Here is a 19,006-nt window from a genome sequence, read left to right as displayed (position 1 = left end):
AATGTCCTTCTTCAGATAAATCACACCGCCCCCCTAAATTAAAGGAAAATACGAACTTCTTCTGGATTTTTTTTTAATTGCATTTCCTACTCTCTCTGCGTGACTATGTCAGTGCAATACCCACACGTATGGAAGATATAAACTGAATGCTTTTAAGACCACTGAGGAATTCCAACAGTTCCTTTGACACAAAAATGAGCCCTGTTACCTCCTGTGAACACAACCCTCCATGGCTGCTGCTTTTGAATGTGTGAGGATTCTAATGTTTTGCCCTTTCTGGGCTGAAAATTTGGTGTGAATGTTCGTGCAGGGACTAAACCATTTAAAGTGCATACTCCATAATACTGTTTCGAGCTGATGTCCATGGGCCTTTTTCCTTCCACAAGGAGAGGCCAGCCCTTGGCAAAATGAAAATTAAGAAGAGCTGCAGTCACAAACTGAAGCTATTGGAAGGAAAACAGCTGGGCTGATATTGTAAAGCTCAGCCTTCTTGGATCACCTCGGCATTAACTAGGAGAAACCAACACTTCAACTAAAAAGTGAAGGAAGTCAGCAGAAGGACTTTACACACAATAACTTCTGGACAGAATACTTAAAATTCCCCTGGTTTTGGATTTATAACTTGTAAATGCAAGCAGAGTTCTCAATTCATGCTTCAATGGTGCTTCATGCTTTGTTTTCCTTTGCTCCTCTTCCTGCTTTTATTCAGCAGATAGGTGGCTTGAACCCAGGAAGGCTAATGAATGCCTGACACAGCAGGCAGTAAATCTACAGACTAGCAGCTCATCCTAGCTTTATTGCTTTATTTTTTTTTAAATTGCTGATAATTACAATAATGCACATGGGCAGGGGTCCAACACAGGAAGAATTACTGTCTGCAGGCAGATCTGGTGTGAGCTGATAATACCAGCCTGTATTTGCTTTTGAATTTAAATAGCAGAAATCTCACTAAAGTAGTCTTTGGCTTGCTTTAACTTGCTGGAAGGGGTGGAGTTCTCAGCAGCTTGTCCTTTATTGACTTTTGTGGTGAAGTCTGCACAGCAGAGAACTGGGAGCCAAGGCAGGAGCTGCAGTGGTAGTTGGGGTGCAGTTTATATTTCGATGCCTGAGTTTATGGCCGACATGAAGCCTTGAACATTCGGAATTTCAGTGACAATACTCTATGTACTTCTACACAGGCAAGAGCAACCGTAGAATTACAAAGACCTGCTGCAGCCTGAGGCATTCCTTACTGCTTTGCACATTCCACTGCCTTTCTACAACGGTAAGGGGAGATTTCCAAATACCTTCGACTCATGGGCAGCTGCTTTTGCCCTTAGAATTTGTATTTAGGACTATCAGATTATTTCCCCCTCTAGTTTATCATGCTCCGTAAGGGTGTACATGAGTCAACAGGCACGTAATCTGCATGTTAGACATTTGCACTGGGAACTGCTGCATTTCAATAGGGGGTGTCACGCTGTAGGGAGTACTGGTTCACAGCTAGGCTGGGGGTGAGGTGATCAAATCTAGGAAAGCCAGGACTCAGGGTTGCCTCAGCTTCCTGAAGTTGCTTGTGTAATACGGTAACCTTTGGCATCCTCTTTTCTATCCCTGGAGAGACAAAGTTCACAACAACACCATTGGAACATTCCCTGAACAAATGTTACTGTACCCAGAACTGTGTCCTTTGAAAAAGATTAATTTCAGGGCCTCAAGGTTTCAAAAGTACAGCTTGGGCGTAATGGCTGGGACTGGAACAGTTTAACACAAAGCCACCTTAAAAATAAAGGCAAGAGAAGAATAAAGCACAAACACTGATGACCCTCTCGCACAGCACACAGGTAGGTCCAAATAGGTTTAATCAGCCAGGTTGCCTTCCACGTGCTGCAAAGATGTCAGGGACAATTTCCAAGTTGCATCAGACAGACACACTCACAGCCACTTCCTTCCCTGCAGCAAAGCACTGCCATGGCACTATTAAAAGTTCCTTTTTTATGGCACCACAATAAGTCCTATCCCAGCACAAGAGAGCCAGGCCTATTTATCACTGGGCTAAACTGAGGAACAAAGTCAAGTGACTTGCCTAAGGTCACCCAGCAGCAGGCTCAGCTCGGTTTAATGCTGTCTCCTCTCTCCAATCTGTGTCACCAGTCTGTCTTGCATGGCCCAACTAATTACTGCTTTCCCAAATTAATTATTTGGGCATCTGAGGCACAGAGACACAAGATGTCCTGTTAGCCAGTAAGCAAGTGAAAACTTGAGTGCAAGTTAATGTTTTCACATTCACTAATATTCTACTGAAAAACTGGCCGTGGGGCAATTTTGCCTTCCTGGACTACCAGAAGGGAGATCCAAACTGAAGCCTAAGGAGAGCAGCTATGGCTTAATAGTGTTTGAAAAGTTTAACTTTCAGGTCTTTCATTTCTGAGCTGATTGTTAATATGAACCATCAGTGCTGATACCACAAAGACATCACTGAGAGCAGCACATGTGGCAGAGTACGGAGGGATACTACTTTGTAAGTAACTTCTTAATGGTTCGATAGGAGAGTTCATGCCATCTTTAAGGCACTATAGCTACACAAGCATTAGGGAATATAATCACTGTAGTTACCAGGATACAGATTCCATAATACACAGGAAAGTGCATTCAGAAAATCTTTCATTACTTCAAAGCAATTTATTCAAGGCAAAAGTAACTCCTGGACTAAAACTCATCACAAGTCACACACCCACGTGAGTTCTCCACTAACTTCCCTAGTTGCCAAAACTGGCAGAAAGGGGACAGAATAATTTTTTAACATCAGGCAGACAGAAAAATAAACCCCTTATTATTGATCCAAAGTGATTTAGCATTCCAGGAGGGAACAAACCAAAATTCCTTCCTTAAAACAGCATGAACATTTGTTTTACAGATCTTGTAAAGCTCACTGGGAGCTGCACAAAAGAGCCACTGCAGGAACCTGTGGTTCCTCACTCCATCCACTGATCACTCCACTGACTCCAAATAAAAAGGCTGCACAGACTGTGTTTTTATCTAAAACACAGTGATCCAAAAAGCAAGCAGGAAGCTGAAGGGTGCATTTTAACAGAGAATTTGAAGTGGTAAGGAAAAATTCCTGGGGGGAAAAAAGCAAGATAAAAGAAGGATAACAAGCAGGAATGCGGTTTGCAATGCAGTCTGTGTTCGATCAAGTATCCATTACTTATAGATGTTTTTCAGCATCACAGACTGATTATTTATATGCAGAGACTACATGTGTTTTTAAACATGCTAAAATACTTACTTGGGATTTTCAATTAGGCTACATAGCAACTTCCTGACAGCAATTCAACAGGTCCTGCTCTGGACACACTGGAGCTCTGCAGGTCATGCCTACTGCTTTCCACCTCTAAATTCACAGTCTTCTGAAAAAAACCCCAGAACTCAACCCAATTAATTGGTAATTCTGTCCTCCAAACAATTCAGATGAAACTTCAAATCTGCAGAAGAAACTATGAGTATTTTTAAGTCTTGGCTTTCCAAACCATGCCAATGACCACCTTTTGAAAACTGGAAACCACAGCTGAAATACAGGGCTGCTTTTGTCCTTGTTGCTGCTCCCTGAGTTCTACCAAGCTAATGCTGATCCAGACCAAAATTAGCAAGTTACCAAAAAAATTACAGAATAGCATTGTTGTTTCCAGAATAAAAAATGAGGATACTTTTATACTTCAAACTTTTTAAGTCCATTCAAAATTATGGGTTACTTCTAAAAATTTCAAATCTATGAAAACAGTTGCAGTTAGTACCTGTTACCAAGAACATGTAGCAAGTCTGGCTCTTTGTAAATCTATTTAGGAAAATGGAAATTGGGATTTTAAACCAAAACCATCTTCCTATACCCTTCCTCCTGTTATTTTTTTGGAGTTGTTATAGTGTGTCTTTCAGGCAGCAGCATACATGATTGCTCACATACAAAATCTTTTAAGAACCTTTAATGCCTAGGTGAGCAGAAATCAGTGCTTTAAAAAGATTCCTATACTGACACTAAGTTTCTTCAGCTGCAGTAAACAACATCTTTTTTCTTAAAGAAAACTTCAATGTGAGCAATGTGCCAAGAAAGTTTAGGTTACAGTTAGCTGCTTATTAGGAAAAGTTCCTACCACTAACAACAACCAAAAAAAGGGCAAGAGAATTAACTTAGCACAACCATCTCAAATTGTCACCAAAACAGTCTTTAATTTTCGTGATTGCAGCTATTTCTGATCCTAGCAAAAAAAAAAAAAAAAAAAAGAGCTGAAAGGCTGCCAGGTGCCTTCCATTACTACCAGCAAACTGAAGGTGAAGTAACAAGCCCTCATGCAACAGCAGAATGAAGAATGGCAAGCACTGTCCTGGTTAAGTATGGAAGAGGCTAGAGTGCAGGAAGAAGGCTCAGAGCAACACCTGGACTGAGCAGTCTGACACATGACAAGTCAAATGACAAAAACCTTTTGAAGTATCCCCAGAATTTGTCAGCAGCAGGGTCACAGAAAGTAAAAAGACCTCAGCAATGGCTTAATGTATTTCCATTTTTTCTACTCTTTAAAAGCAATCCTTAATAATTTAGCAACATTTTATTTCTAAAGCATTAATTCATTAGCTGGGGTTTAACAGTCACAGCACCACCCTACAGCTAGGTTCGCACACAAGCTCTTATGGACATATTAACCAGTTCCTTCACAGGAAGCAGCAGAGCTCTACTTAGAACAGCTGCCTAATGCTATTAGGAAATTAAGTGGTAATTTATAGAACAGACTCAAGCTGAGATGCCCATTACTGATTTTGCTGATCCAGAAAGTAAAACTAGCTCCACAGAAGCAGCCTAGAACTTTCAATATTTCAGGGCCATCACTGCAGATTATTTACCAGCACTGCATATGGAACACCTGCATTTCTTATACTGAATTTTATAGCTCTTCACTCTATTGAGCTGTACCAAATTGTGTAGCACTGCATGGAAATAAAACAAATGGGAGAGGTGATTTTTATTTTGATAGAATGAAATTTTAACTTGGTAATAGTCTCTCCCAGGTTTCAGTGGAAGAATGAACCCTGAGTGCACTGATAATTATTGTCTTGATGTTTCTTTATGCACTTTCTGAAAAATTTCAGGGTAGGGGAGAGAATACAGTTCCTTTCTGTCTGCTTAGATGAAATACAACTGACCATAAGATTAGTGGAAGTTACATGCTGCAGCTGCACCCATCTGATGGTCCGGTCCTTGAAGAATTTTAAGTAATTTGATACTTCACTGAGGGCTTAGAAGCACAAAGCCATCAGGTGGTGAAAGCTTTATTCCAAAGATAGAAGCAATAACTGCCTGTTCTGCAACAGCAAGGAAAATCGCTTGTCACAGTTTACGACACGAAAGAAACGACACTCACTAGTCAGGCTGTGGAGTGTGCAGCAAAGGGTTGTTTATTATGATTTGGGGTTTAAATAGGATTTGGGATTTGATCAAGGATTGGGAGATGAGAGGAACACCTCTCTGACTCCAGTGGTCAATTCAGCAGTCCATCACAGAGAGGTATGCGAAAACAATCTACTTTTGTTTATGTTACATCTGTGAGAGACTCCACTAGAAATATGTAAACAAGATCATTAGAAAGTTAAAGAATCAGAGTGACAATTGCTCTACAAAAAAAGGAAGGTGCAACAGTTTTAGACAATCTTGTTACGCCTTAAAGAGGCACTATCCACCAAGAACTTCCATCACTTCAACTGATATTCCTTTTCAAGGTCTCTGAATGTACTGCATTTTTAAATTTGTTTTTTAAACCCTTTGCTATCTGTCTATCATAGCAGTTTGTGGGTTGTTTGGTTGGGGTTTTTTTGGTATAAAGACCAGCTGGAAGAACTGTAAAGAAAACTGTCAAGGTAAGTTATTTTGAATACAAGCATTCCAAACAATTCTTTGTTTTCCTGCTTAGAAAAGGCTATCAGGCAGGGAAAGGAGTGACAATTAACTTTTACTTAGAGATGCTTTTCTTTCACCTGCACAGATGCTCTTGGGAGACACACTTGAATGAAAAAGAAATTAAATGGTCAGCCTTCCAAACAAGTTTTGCTTTCCTTGACCCCACAAGCAGACAAGGACAGTGATGGAAATGCTGAATTAACATGCAAATCCAATCACTGGGACAGTGGTTGGAGGGTAGATTGATCTGCCCATTGATGCAATTGGCCACTCACCATTTTCCTAGCCATGGGCTGAGTCATTTCAATAGTGCTTTCTCAAAGTCAAAGGACAAAAATGTTGCATAAAGTTCTAACCCTGGGGAGTGGTGGTTTTATGTTTCATTGGTTGATTTCAGACATGGCCCATTAAGGTGTTTTTTTAATTCAGAAACCCAGCTATGAACACATCTCAGCTGCAGATATTAACTCTGCAAGAATCTGGCAAATCCCTGATGTAGATTAGCCCCACAGAATCTATTCAGATGTCTCAAATCATAAGAGAGCAGCACACCAGAAAGCTATGCTACAATGACAGCCTGATGATGCAACACCATGACACAGCCAGAAGCATACCACCGTCTAATATTCTTACTTTGGACATCTTACCAAAAAAATCATTGAGAGCCCAAATTAGCTCCTTATCAGACCACGCTTTAATTATTCTGAAGGCTGCCTCTCCCTGTACAATTCCCAGCCAGCTTGGACAGCACTAAGACCAGTGCTACATGGATTTGTTTTATAAGGCTGGGAACATTCTGAGAACGTTACATTGAGAACTTTTGTATCTCCTTGTATCCCATCCTCCACTGCTGGAGGTTTGGTAACCAACACAAAACGGATTTGTGGTGTCAAGGCTGCGTGGCAACTCTACAGCCTGGACACCAAAGGCAAACGGAGCAACTATTCAGTCACAGCCACACCACTGCACTGGAGGTTGTCTGTACTTTCATACTTATACCTTTCAATTAAGGAATGTGCATGTTAACCAGAGAGGTGGGAATAAACAAGAACAGTCCTCTGCTTTGGGTTGGTCCCAAAGTTAATTCACTGCAGTAAGTATCCTAACAAATAGTGCCAAGCACACCATTTTAAGTGGTACTCAGGAGTAAAGGTGGGGCGGATGGGACCAAATATCCACTCAAACACAGCAGAGAAAAATGAAAGCAAGAAAGTGTGTCTACAGACAGCACTGCCAAGCATTTCCATATGCAAACTAAGCCCTGGTTTCATCTTTCTGTGATACTAAGCATTTAATATATGGCTCAAGTAAAGATGTTCCGGTCCTGATGCATTCCAGCAGATTGTATCATTCCAGCATGTTCAGTGTGTCTCTATTTTGTACTTTACAGGACATTTGGTGTATTTGGCAGCTTAATGACTATTTTAATCCTCTTCATCAGTGAAGAGCATCATCCTGGACATGCTGTAGAGACTGTGAGATGGATGCTGCTCAGAGATCCATCTGAAGAGCCACTCCAATGCACAGCAGTCACTCCAAGGGAAATACCACAAAACAAAAAGAAATCTCAACTTTGCTCGATCTGGTGTATCTAATGCTTGGTCTTATAAACAGTAAAAATCAGCCCTCTTTTGTGGCATGAGCTTAGAGCAGGTCAGCAGCATCATCTTAAGAAAAAGACAAAGGACTCTTAGTGGTAATGCATCTCCAAGTCAACACGAGGGGAAGAGCTGCTGAAAGTTTAGCACATTAAACCCATCTTAGCTAATGCTGCTGTGGCTAAATATGTTATGCTCCCAGTTATAAGATCAAAAGAAATATAAGAATCTCAGCCTAATAAATAAAATAACACAAAATTATGAGTAAAGCTATCAGACACTTAGATAATGAGGAATGATTCAAATTTTTGCAAAAATCTTTAAAGATAGTGACATAAAGCTCAAAAGCCAAATTGAAACCAAGGACAGCAAAGCAAATGAAGACAAGTCATCTCTGCTTTTGCCTGGAGCAAAAGGCCTTTTAGGGTCTTGGAAAGCAGTGGTCTTCATGTCTCTGCTAGAATACACATGACACTTGCAGCCCAAAATTTTCTTGGGTGTCTCCGCTATATTCTTCCTTGGAGCACCCAGCTTAGCTGTTTGTACACACACCAGTAGAAGTATGACAGTGGCCATTTCAGAACAGCACCACCCCCGAAATCAATCAGCATCTATTACAAGAGGACTACAATGCTGCATTCTACTCAGAGCCCTGCAGTGAAAGAGAGAATTAGCATTCTATAGATGCTCTGTAGAAAGCCTCCCATATAGCTATATTTTGAAAAGTATTCTCCTCATCACGCTAATTCCCATGTGAAGCAAGTTGCAAATCCATCCAAACCCAGGAATTTCAGCCTCAACTTCAAAATGCCTTTTGTTTGTACTGTGGATTTTATATTTAAGCAAATTTAAAAGAAGATTTCCTGCCATTTAAAAGCCCTACTATGTGATGAATCCAGCTCTTCCAGTTCCTCTTCCTGGCAGCCAAGATAAAGGGAAGGACTTGTTGTGTAGGGAAGAGATCAGCTAGTTTATGTTTATTTCTTAGTCTCTTAACCTGAGAAACAAAGATATACTGTGCAGCATGATACAATTTAAAATTAAGGATTAATTAAAAACACTATATATAAAACACAGCACAATGCTTCAAACACAGGTAATAGATTTCAGCCCTTGTGATTAGTGCAAGCTCTTATTCACAAATTCAAATGTGCATACCTTGAAAAAAACAAGACAAAAAGTGCATAAGCACACAAGCAGAAGGAGCGGAAGGGAACATGTGACAAGCTATGATCCAGCCCACAGAGCCAGCTGTGGACAAGGCAGGGATAGAGCCGTGCAAACCCTTCCACTGCATCCAGCCTTTGCTCTGGCAGGTCTTTCATCTCTGCCTCAGCTATTGGGAAATTGCTTCCAAGAAAGCGGCTGTGCCCTAAACAGGACATCCACATACTGACTGGCTTTGTTGCAGGGCAAGAATTGATGCAATTTGAATAAGATATCATTTATCAGGAGTGACAGAGGCAGGAACATGCTTTTTTTCCCCTTGTTTCCCCAGTGAGTGTCACTTGCAGTGACACAATCCTCCATCTCAAGTCCAAGCTTCACACACCCACAGGAGCACCACAACTTCATTCTGTGACCCCCTCAAGAATTCCCTCAGCCTTCACCTGGGATCTGGCTCTTGCCCAGGTATGCCACAGCATGACGTCCATCCATGCCCAAAGGGTGAGCTCTAATACATCAATACACTGCAAATGCAAAATCTCAATTTTTTTGGCTGGTTACCAAAGGAAAACCTTCTCCACCACCTGACATTTCCAGCACTGAGGTTCTACTTAAAGCCTCTGGAAATGGTTACTGAAACCCTGCAACTCAAACTACTTAGAGGCACTTAAATTTTATCCCAAGACCAAATGGAGCTGCGAGCATCCTGCTCCATTCAAGAGTAATAACCGGTTTCCACAATAACATGCACCCTTAACAATATCTCAGTCTCCTTTTTTCCTGGCAGGCAGCACATTTCAGTCCATGCACAAGCAACTACTGTACCCTGCATTTCAGAATTCATCTTTGACCAAAGCTGCTAGGGCAGGCTCCATGCTCTGCTGGGATCCTGACACCATTTAATTCTTCTTCAGGGTTTCTAAATGTTTGTGGTCTTGCAGCATAAAACAAAACTCCTATCAAGTTCAGTTTCTTCAGTGAGGGTGTTGATAAATTATGCAGAAAAAGACTCATGTTCAAATACCAATACACTCTCTGGGAACACCAACCACAGGTTAGAAACAACATTTTGCATTTAATCTTTTGAGAAGAATACTTATGAGATTAAAGCAAATCCACCCCTCTCTATTTCAGGTCACAATTACTGTTGGACGACCAGTGTAAGAAGTCAACCAATGCTCAGTATTTGTGAACTCTCTGAACTCATGCAGATTCCTATAGGACCATTTTTCAAGTTACGAACCCTGACACGAATGACAGAAGATTAAACACTGATTAAAAAAAAACAACTAAACTTAGCCCTGGCAACTTTTGCCATGCCAAAAGCATATAGAGAATTTGGTGATTAAAAGCTTTATGCTAGAGGGTATCATACATCTAAACAGAGACCAGCTTCTGTTGTGAATATGCAATCCAAATCTGCTCAGAATCTAACAGGACTGCATAATATTTATTGGAACAGATGGTACGGATAAGATTTTTCTTTTTGTTGCTATCATTTCACACCACAGAAAGACATCATAACCAACGAGATTCATCAACACAAAATCCAAAAGAAAAGGAACAAAGCTTTTCACAAGGAACTGGAGCTAAAAATAACATAAGAACTCTTAAAGAAAAGCCAAATGATTACAAATGCAAATGTTTGTCTTTTGATTTAAGCGTCTCAGTACTGAAGTTAGCATAAGGCAACTCCTGGAAAATACCAAGTAGTTTGCTAAACCTCTCTTTCACTTCTGCATCATCAACACTAGACGAAGATTTTTGAGTTCATCTGACTGTCTCCATTTAGAAGTTTGTGGAGATGGATTAAAGAAGCCATGCACAACATCTCCATGAGAAAATGCAAGGCCTGCTACAGTAGAGCATTAACAGAGTAATAAAATTCTCACTTAATGCAAGGATTGAAAGAAACCAGCCCCCTGACCCACATCTCAGAACATCTCAGAGATTTGAAAATATAACCAGAAAACGTTTGTTGGAGGAAAAGAGACCTAAATGAGAACAGGAACTTTCAAAGTTAAACACTGATTTTATTTAAACACGAAGTCATCCATAAGGAGAAGATGATTAGAATGCTCTTAAATGGAAATTTCACTGAGTATCAACATGCTGTTAGAGTTAAGGGAAGCACAGGCCCAGCTTGGTGGAAGCACAGCTTGGTGTGTCCACGAGTGTCTGCCTGTTCCTGTCCTTGACCTGGATCAAAATACACTTCGCACTGCTATAATTTTGTTAGAGAGAAGCTTACTGTATGAAATTACCTAAATGCATCCCTGTTACAGAGCCCCAGAGCCTGGAATCTGTGTGCTGAGGCATGTTTATCATCTGCCACACCTCAGCATGATACCACAGGTGGGTGACACTGCAAAACAGCTGTAACACACCCTCACTGAGGCACTGAGTCACCCTCAGGTGACTCAGTGCCTCACTCTGGAGCTTCTCCAGCACAACTGGGAGCCAAGGCACAGCTCCCACCTTCTCTGGGTTTTGTTGGGTTTTTCAGGCTGCATCTAAGTTATGCTGGCAATTTTAATGTCCTTCATACTTGGTAGCTTGAAAAACTTGAGCTCAAAGTCATCATTTGATAATGATTTTCCGTTAGTCTCAAAGCACATTGAAGCCATCCAAGCCAAACAATTATTGACTTGTCTCCTCCATAAGCGTCTTTGAAGCTTGCACACTGCATGGAATTACAACTTCCCACCCTGCTTCATCAACTGAAGGCCTTGTCTAGTCACAGCATTCTACCCCACAGCTCACCTGTGCAGAAAATCCTGGCACTAGAAATAACTGGTGAGACTTTTGAAGGTCCACAGGAGGAATCCTTCAAGAACGCACTGGCAAAGAAGATTATACTAAACTCTGTACGCAGCCACTGATCTTCAGGCTGAGAACTAAGAATTCCCTCAAACCACTGCTAAAGGATGTTACTGTGCAGCCCAACGCAGTCATTACGAGAAACAAATCTCAAGAAAAAATCAGCTCAGATGAAGCCACTATCCTTGCAGTAAACACACCAAGATCAGGATAGCCCAGCAGTCCTCACAGGCTACTGGGTCAGTCTTGCCAGGAGAGATCTGTAAGTCAAATGAATATGTAAGTATGTACATGAATCAGGTCCGGCGGTAGTAGAGAACAAAAGGCTTTGTGGACCATGCCACACCTAGCAGTGAGTTTCCCCCAGGAAACAGAATAACAACATGGGATTTTTCTTCCCATTGTCACCAGCTAAAATGGAAAGTGAAATAAATCACCAAATGCCACAGAGAGCAGCAGCATTTGACTATGCACACTAGTTAAGAGTGACTAGGAGGGTACTGAAGATATAAACCAAATGAGGTCTGAAATACATTTGTACAAGAGCATTATCACAGCAGGCAAACACAACAACGAGGAGTTAGAACTCAATTTAGTACATCTACAAGTTGATCCTTCAAGAATAAGGAGTACATCCTTTTCCCCAATGGCTGCATACAAAACATCCCTGTAATACCTCCAAATGAAGAGCTGGTAAGCAGCTTAGCCACACGTGCTCTTGATCAGGTGGACGCCTGATTACATAAAGCCAAGCAGGCTGGGTTTGGGTACTAGAGAGAATAGTTTAACATCATTTGCAGAACACTGATGTTTTGATCATTCGTCTCAGATTGGAACCTAAAACTTCTATAATTGTACATAAAGACAAAATTTTGCATTTTAAACATTAATCCTTCAGAGTAAGCATTAGAACTTACAGATAATTAAAAGCCAAGCTAAAAGGTGGATTTCACTTCTGTATTCTTTGGTACACAGATTTTCCATGTTTTCACATAAGGTAATACAGCTTAGAGAACACTCACTCACAAATATATATTAACTGCAACTGAGAAGGCAGATGGAGGTGAAAGTAGTAAATCTAGTGCTGAACAATTTTTGAAAAAAGTGTCATTCACAAGCTAGATCTCCATGTTAAAAGCATGTGTGTGCATGTGATGTATCTATATCCCTGCTTACAGTTGCAGGAATTCATAAATTAGAAGATGTCAAATCTAATTTTAAGAAATTACTCTTAAAGAAAACCCTAGCCAAATTATGTCCCTCGAAATGCACTTTTCCCTGTGCACTGCCCCTCAGGAGTGAGAGCGCTGCTCCTACATCACCAACCCTGAATTACCACTTGCCCTTAACAAGTAGCAGTATTAACAGGCTAAAGTTAGTTTTATCCTATTGTATCTGAGGAGGAGCAATCAGCCCTTCAAAACTAGAAAAAAAATGTAATTTTGGTTAATTCACAATAAAGAAAACCTGACAATTTACTCCACTCATATCTTCCTTCTTACTGCTTTATAACTCACACTAGTAAGCAGACATTTCTACATATGGGAAAATTGTGAGTTTGCACAATGTTGTCAACCCATTTCTCCCCACTGAGACTTATTGGCAACTATAGGAAAAAACTGAAAAGGAAAACATCCGAAAACAAATTATAAAATTAATATAGCTAATGCACAGTCACAGAGCCGTAAGTACTCTATTTAAGTACCCAGCAAGTAAAACCTGTGGTTGGAGATGCCATTTCATTGTGACAAATTCACTGCAAGTAGAGAAAGCAGAACATGTGCATAATGGGTGCAGAAACAGTTCTGGGAAAAAAAGGGGCAAGCTTGCAAGATCAAGTACAGTTCTGAATTAGGAGCCTCACCAGAAGGGTTTCTAGGCCATTGTGAGTATTCAAAGCCTTCTGATTAAGAGCAAGCATGGTTTTAAATTAACACCATGTTTCAGAGGTGCTGACTGCTTGAACTTAAAAACAATGACACCAAGTTTTACTGCACAAAAGCACAAGAGCAAGAGTCTGAGGGATTGCATCAATTTCAAAAGCCTGAGGAGTTAAGGAGCAGAGTGTGAAACGTCAAGTGTAGAGAGGGAAAGGCTTTGTCTCCTAACAAGAAATAGCTGGGGATGGTGTATTTCTCTTCTATTTTCAGCTGAGGAACAAGGTTTTGGTTAATACATGTGTAGAAGCAGATGCTGCAAAGTGACTTATGCTTTCAAGATTGAGCCCATATGCCTCCAAAAGACACAGACAGGGAAAAGCAATGGCAGAAGTTTTACAAAGCACATCTAGAGAGAAGCACAACTGGTGCAGAGCACAGGAATTGCACTAATCCTTCCGTGCACTCCCAGGTGCTGGAGGAGCAGCAGTGTGCAATTATAATACAGCTAAAGCCACCTATAGAACAGCTTTTGAATAAATTGCAGGTGTGCAACAACCACATTAACAAAAAAGTCATTCAGTCCCTGGTAGAGCTATTAATGCCTAAATAACATTTAATAGAGGTGGTAATTATTTTGCAGGTGAAACAAGGAGAGCTGAAGGCATCCTCCAAAAAGGAGTGCTTTCTTTCATGTGCCATCCTACAATGCAGCAGAAAATCCAGAGCCTCTCTGCAGTATCAGATTTGCTTTATTTCTTTATCTTTGCTTCAAAGAAGCTTTCATTGAAGCTTATAAGAGGCACTGCATATAATCACCTTCATAGGAAGCTGTATTTCCTAACACTGAGAAGCAAAGTTTTAGGAACTGAGAGCAAACCAAAGGCCACAGGCTCAAGACTGGAATTTTCCTGAGCTGCTTCTGCTCATGACTTGAACACCAAAGTGGAAATTTCCCTAGGTGGAGTTCTTTGTTCGATGCAGCAGACAATTAGAAGTCCCCAAGGTCTGCAGAAATGGCACAAGGCTGATATTTTTGTCAGGAATAATTCAAGCAATACAAGACAAAAATAATAACGTTAAATTCTGCTGCAAAACACAGCCTTTTTTTCTTTTCCACTCCCCCAAATCCTGGTGATTTCAAGCAGGCAGGTAACAGATGTAAGCATCCAATAGAGCTTTGAAAAAATACCAAACCTTATTTTAAAAAGAGCAGTATAAAGTCTACATTGCCTTAGATTTGATTACACAAAAAGGTCAAATAATAGAAAAAAACTTTGCACCTTCAAAGGCCTTGAGGGCACAGCAAAAGTAGTTTATCATTGGAATACAGATCAAATTAGCATGGATTTATTTTCTTTTACCTGTTGGCATCGGTATCCTATTTGAGGTTCTTGGGGGATTCACAAGCAAAACAAGCAAAATTCAGATACATACTGCTATGGAAAGAAACACATTGATTGCTGTGATCCATGATTTCTCTAAACTCTCCTATTCATATTCATTTGGAAGAAAAACTGTCAGAGGTTATCAGCCATCTCCACACTGTGATCTGAAATGGAGACCAACTGCCACCAGCACCAGCCCTTGAGAATGCCCTAGTCAAGAGTTCAGATACAACAATTTAAGAGAAAAAAAAATAAACTGCCACTCCCCTTGCTCTGTGCAGGACAGAAAGAAAAACAGATTGTAGTTGATAAGAAGATTACCAGGCATTCCAGGGACAGGGAATGGGAGCTAAGATAATCAAGAGACAGAAAATCTACCTAATGGGACCCTGCCAATCCAGCTGAATTAATAATTGCAAACATTATTACACATTTTCCATAACTTTCAAATGACATCTTGATTATTGAAAAAAACAATTGCTTGCATATTTTTCATCACATTATCTGATAAAATCCAGTAATGACCACATTATAAGACCCAGAACAGAAACATTTACTTCCTAAACTCTGCCTCAAGAGCTGTTCTTATGCAAATCTGGCAGCAATAAAGACTTGAGAGCTGCAGCCCCCTCCCCCCCCTCCACCGACAAGACAATGGGAAAGGGTGCAGTAAAAATAAAGACTAAAATGCCACAGTTGACATTTTATGCCAGGAGACAAAGGTGGCTATCATGCCTTTGGAGGATGCAAATTGAATTACAGGAACGTCTTCATTTTAACCCTTCACAAAAAGGTCAGTGACCCCTCTCCGGGGCTGCTGGCTCCTCCTGGAGTGTCAAGGTGTGACACAGCTGCCCTCCCTCTATGCCAATCCTGACACATGCAAAACCTGGGATCTGTTCTATCACACAGACACCAGGCTTTGGAATAAAATGACAGCCAGATTTGTTTTCCAAGCTGATTTTTCATGGCACATGTCCTTAAGCAGCAGATTCCAGAAGGAATGTGCATAGCAGCCAAATTTGTCTCGGATGTAAGAGAGGAAGTGATCTACAGCTAGAAGAGTTGCCAAACAGGTGCAAGAGACTGGACATCAGCAGCTAGGACAGTCCCCTGCCACCAAGGCGATGCTAAGGAACCTGATCTGGGCATTAGCTCCATGCCCTCAGAGCAGCTCCATCATCCTTTCAGTGAGGTAACCTCTGCAAGAGTTGTTTCACAATTAGTTATCAACCATGTTCCATTGATTTACAGAAATTTAACAGAAAGATTGGTACAAAGTATGTGGAATACTATTCCTCAATAGCAATTAAACAAGCAGAAATCATGGACTAGACCAATTCCGTACAACACATACTAAAATTATCCAAGAATCACGTTTACTGCCAGTTAGGAATTACCACCAGCTTAGAGCTTTGGATTTTTTTGCATCACACTGAGGTAGATGTTGTGCTTAACCAAGCTTGCTAAAATTTACTGTAAACTCTCAAATCAAGCCATTCAGTAGCAGCCACAATCCTGCTCTTTATTCAGCCCTAAATAACCTAGAACCTCCACAAGGCAAATGCAGCTGTTTTGCATTTCCAAACAACATTCAGGTGTAGATTATTAAACTCTGTTTACGTGCCATTTCTGAAGCTCAGCACATACTTTGCTCCTTCCCCCGAGTAAGACAGGTTATAACGTCAAGTTTTTAAACCCGTAAGATTTTTTTTCCTATTTATCCTATTGTTTGGAGAGCTAGATTACACCGAGCTTTTGGATTTAGCTGGAATTTCCTCTGTCCAGTTATTTTCATATATGCACATACAATACGTATTTTGTACATACAAAAGTAATATATACTTACATATGTGTCTGTGAATACATACACACACGCGCGCAGACACCTATGGGCATCTAAGCAATTTCTATATAAAATGCATAGCCTTTACACTTGGCTGAAACAACTTCCCCGAAAACCGAGGTACCAGCTCGAACCCAAAGATTTTTTTAGGATCCATCAGCAACCAAATGGATTCATTTAACCGAGGTTTTTCTCTAGGAATGCCCCTCTAGTGGCCCTCTGTCTTCTAAGCTTCTGGACCCATCTGAGGCTGGCCGCTGCTGCTCCGGTGCCAAGAATGCCGAGGTCACGTCCCCAAAAAAACAGCCCCAAGCATCCCAGTGAGACGGAGCTCCCGCCCAGATGAGCAGCCTGAGGGGTACGGCTTTCACGAAAACACGAACTCACCACCCCGGAAGGTCTCGGAGAGGCTGGACAATCTCCAGGTGGGGCTCCACACCAGCCAAGATACCCCGAACCCGCTTACCTCCTGCCTGCTCATCGAATACCCCCGGGGAAGCCCCGCCCGCTCGCCCCCGCAGCCCCCACACACCTCAATGTATCCGGCGAGGACGGCCGCGGGCCCGAGGAGCGCCAGGAGCAGCAGGACCGCAGAAGCCATGGCCACCGCCATCATCCGCCGCCGCCCGAGCGCAACTGCAGCCGCAGCGCCCCCGCGGGGACCCGCCTCGCCAGGCCACGCCCCCGAAGAGCGACAGCCACACGCGCCAATCGAGAGGCGGCGTGTAGCCGTACCCCCGCGACGCTATCAGCCAATGGGACGAAGCGCAGGGCAGATGGCGCCGCCCCCCGGCGGGAAATGGCTGCCGGGAGTGACGGGGGTCGTGAGGGGACAGCCACGGTTGGGGTGTGGCCCCGCCTTGGCACCTCTGCCCCCCGCGGCTGCCCCACAAGTCAGGTGCAAGGTAAAACTCCGCATAGCGGGGAGCCAAAAAAGGCCGTGGCCTGTATCGTCTGTAAGCTAAACTGCGGAGAGCAGGAACGCTCTGGGGTAATAAAAGCCTTACGAGATGTTTTCCTCATCTAAAAATAAAACACTAATGTTTCCCAGTCAAAAAAATCTATCCCCGATTTCTCAAAGCCCTTGACCCATGTGCAAGCAGCAAGTTCCCAGCCATTCGGGTTTCATATTAAAACTTAACACGTGTGTCCTTTATTTTTTTTCTTTTTCCTTAAAATACAGCTATTGAGTGATAAGAATGATAATCAATGACTTCATCCTGCTGCCAACACTGGGAGCCCTCACCAAGCACTACCTGGAAGACATCACATGTGCTGCCACACATGCTGCTCTGTAAAAACAGCACAGCTCTCCATAAACTTTAAACAACATGCATGTATTAATTCAAAAACAGACACGTCACCATCACCGTCTCCAGTTGGTTTCTTTTCAGCCAGAGCATGGCAGCAGTTCCTTCCAATGCAGATATTCTGCCACTGCTGGTGCTACTATTTCAGGACAAATTTCTGGCTTTAAAACCAGGTTCTTGTGCCAAATTTGCATGGAGGGTATTTCAATTTCACCATGTTACTTATAAATAGAAATTTTAAATAATTAGAATTTAAAAATAAGCAAACCCTTCAGGAACAAAACAGGCCTACCAAGTGCAGTTGCTGATACCACAGACATTCCACATCTGTGCAGAGCATTTATTAGCCCCTTTTTAGTACTTTCCTTGGTTTTCCCAACGGAAATGTACATCAGTCAATTCAGGGATGACAAATTCTCACCTTGAAAGTGCAACCACTAAAGATCCCATTGGTTTCAAGAACATGAGATCTTTAAAAATACCAATATACTTTAGACTTCTTGGATTTTTTTCACAGTGATGTGCAGCGAACCCATTGGCATTAAGTTAGAAAAGCAGTATTGTGGAATCACAGAATGGTTTGGGTTGGAAAAGCTCATCTCATACCATGCCCCTGCCATGGGCAGGGACACCTACCACTAGACAAGGATAGAACATCCTATAAATTCCATATATTTGCTTTCATTTTTGTGTGAAGATATGTGAAGTGCTTTAATGAGATAGAAAAAGATCTTAATACAAAATGTCATAGTTATAAAACATTTGCATTCTAAACTTCCATATTCTTTACTGGCTTTTACAAGTGCTGTTTTCTGAAATATGTTTTCTGAAATATTTCAAAAAAATTTCTAAAACATTGCTGAAATGTTGCAGATGGGGCAAATCTGTAAAACAGATCAATAAGCAGCTCAGTTTTAATTAAAATTGCTGACTAGTCCACTGGTCACTTATTATAATCTCTTTCTCGCACTATTTGAAAACCCTTAAATCTTTTACTGCAGACCTCTGGCATATATAATTTTCTTTTTAGCCTGGCCAAGTTCAGTTGAAAAATGGAGTAACAAGTTGCTTTTGAAA

The 19,006-nt window shown here is 41.5% G+C and overlaps 1 protein-coding gene across 5 annotated transcripts in view; it reads right to left on the bottom strand.

Moving 5' to 3' along the window:
- The window catches only part of APLP2 (amyloid beta precursor like protein 2), a 47,664-nt gene extending 30,371 nt beyond the window's left edge, over positions 1-17,293 (bottom strand). For all 5 annotated transcript variants that reach the window (XM_066334726.1, XM_066334727.1, XM_066334728.1 and 2 more), the window contains exon 1: positions 17,152-17,293. In XM_066334726.1, the coding sequence (XP_066190823.1) occupies positions 17,152-17,235 (84 nt within the window). In that variant the 5' untranslated portion in view covers positions 17,236-17,293. The remainder of the gene's footprint in view (positions 1-17,151) is intronic.
- Positions 17,294-19,006: the final 1,713 nt, after the last annotated feature.

This window comes from Sylvia atricapilla, chromosome 23, assembly GCF_009819655.1.
Source record: "Sylvia atricapilla isolate bSylAtr1 chromosome 23, bSylAtr1.pri, whole genome shotgun sequence".
Classification (NCBI taxonomy): domain Eukaryota; kingdom Metazoa; phylum Chordata; class Aves; order Passeriformes; family Sylviidae; genus Sylvia; species Sylvia atricapilla.
Note: the sequence above shows the minus strand (reverse complement) of the source record. Positions and strands in the feature narration are given on the sequence as shown.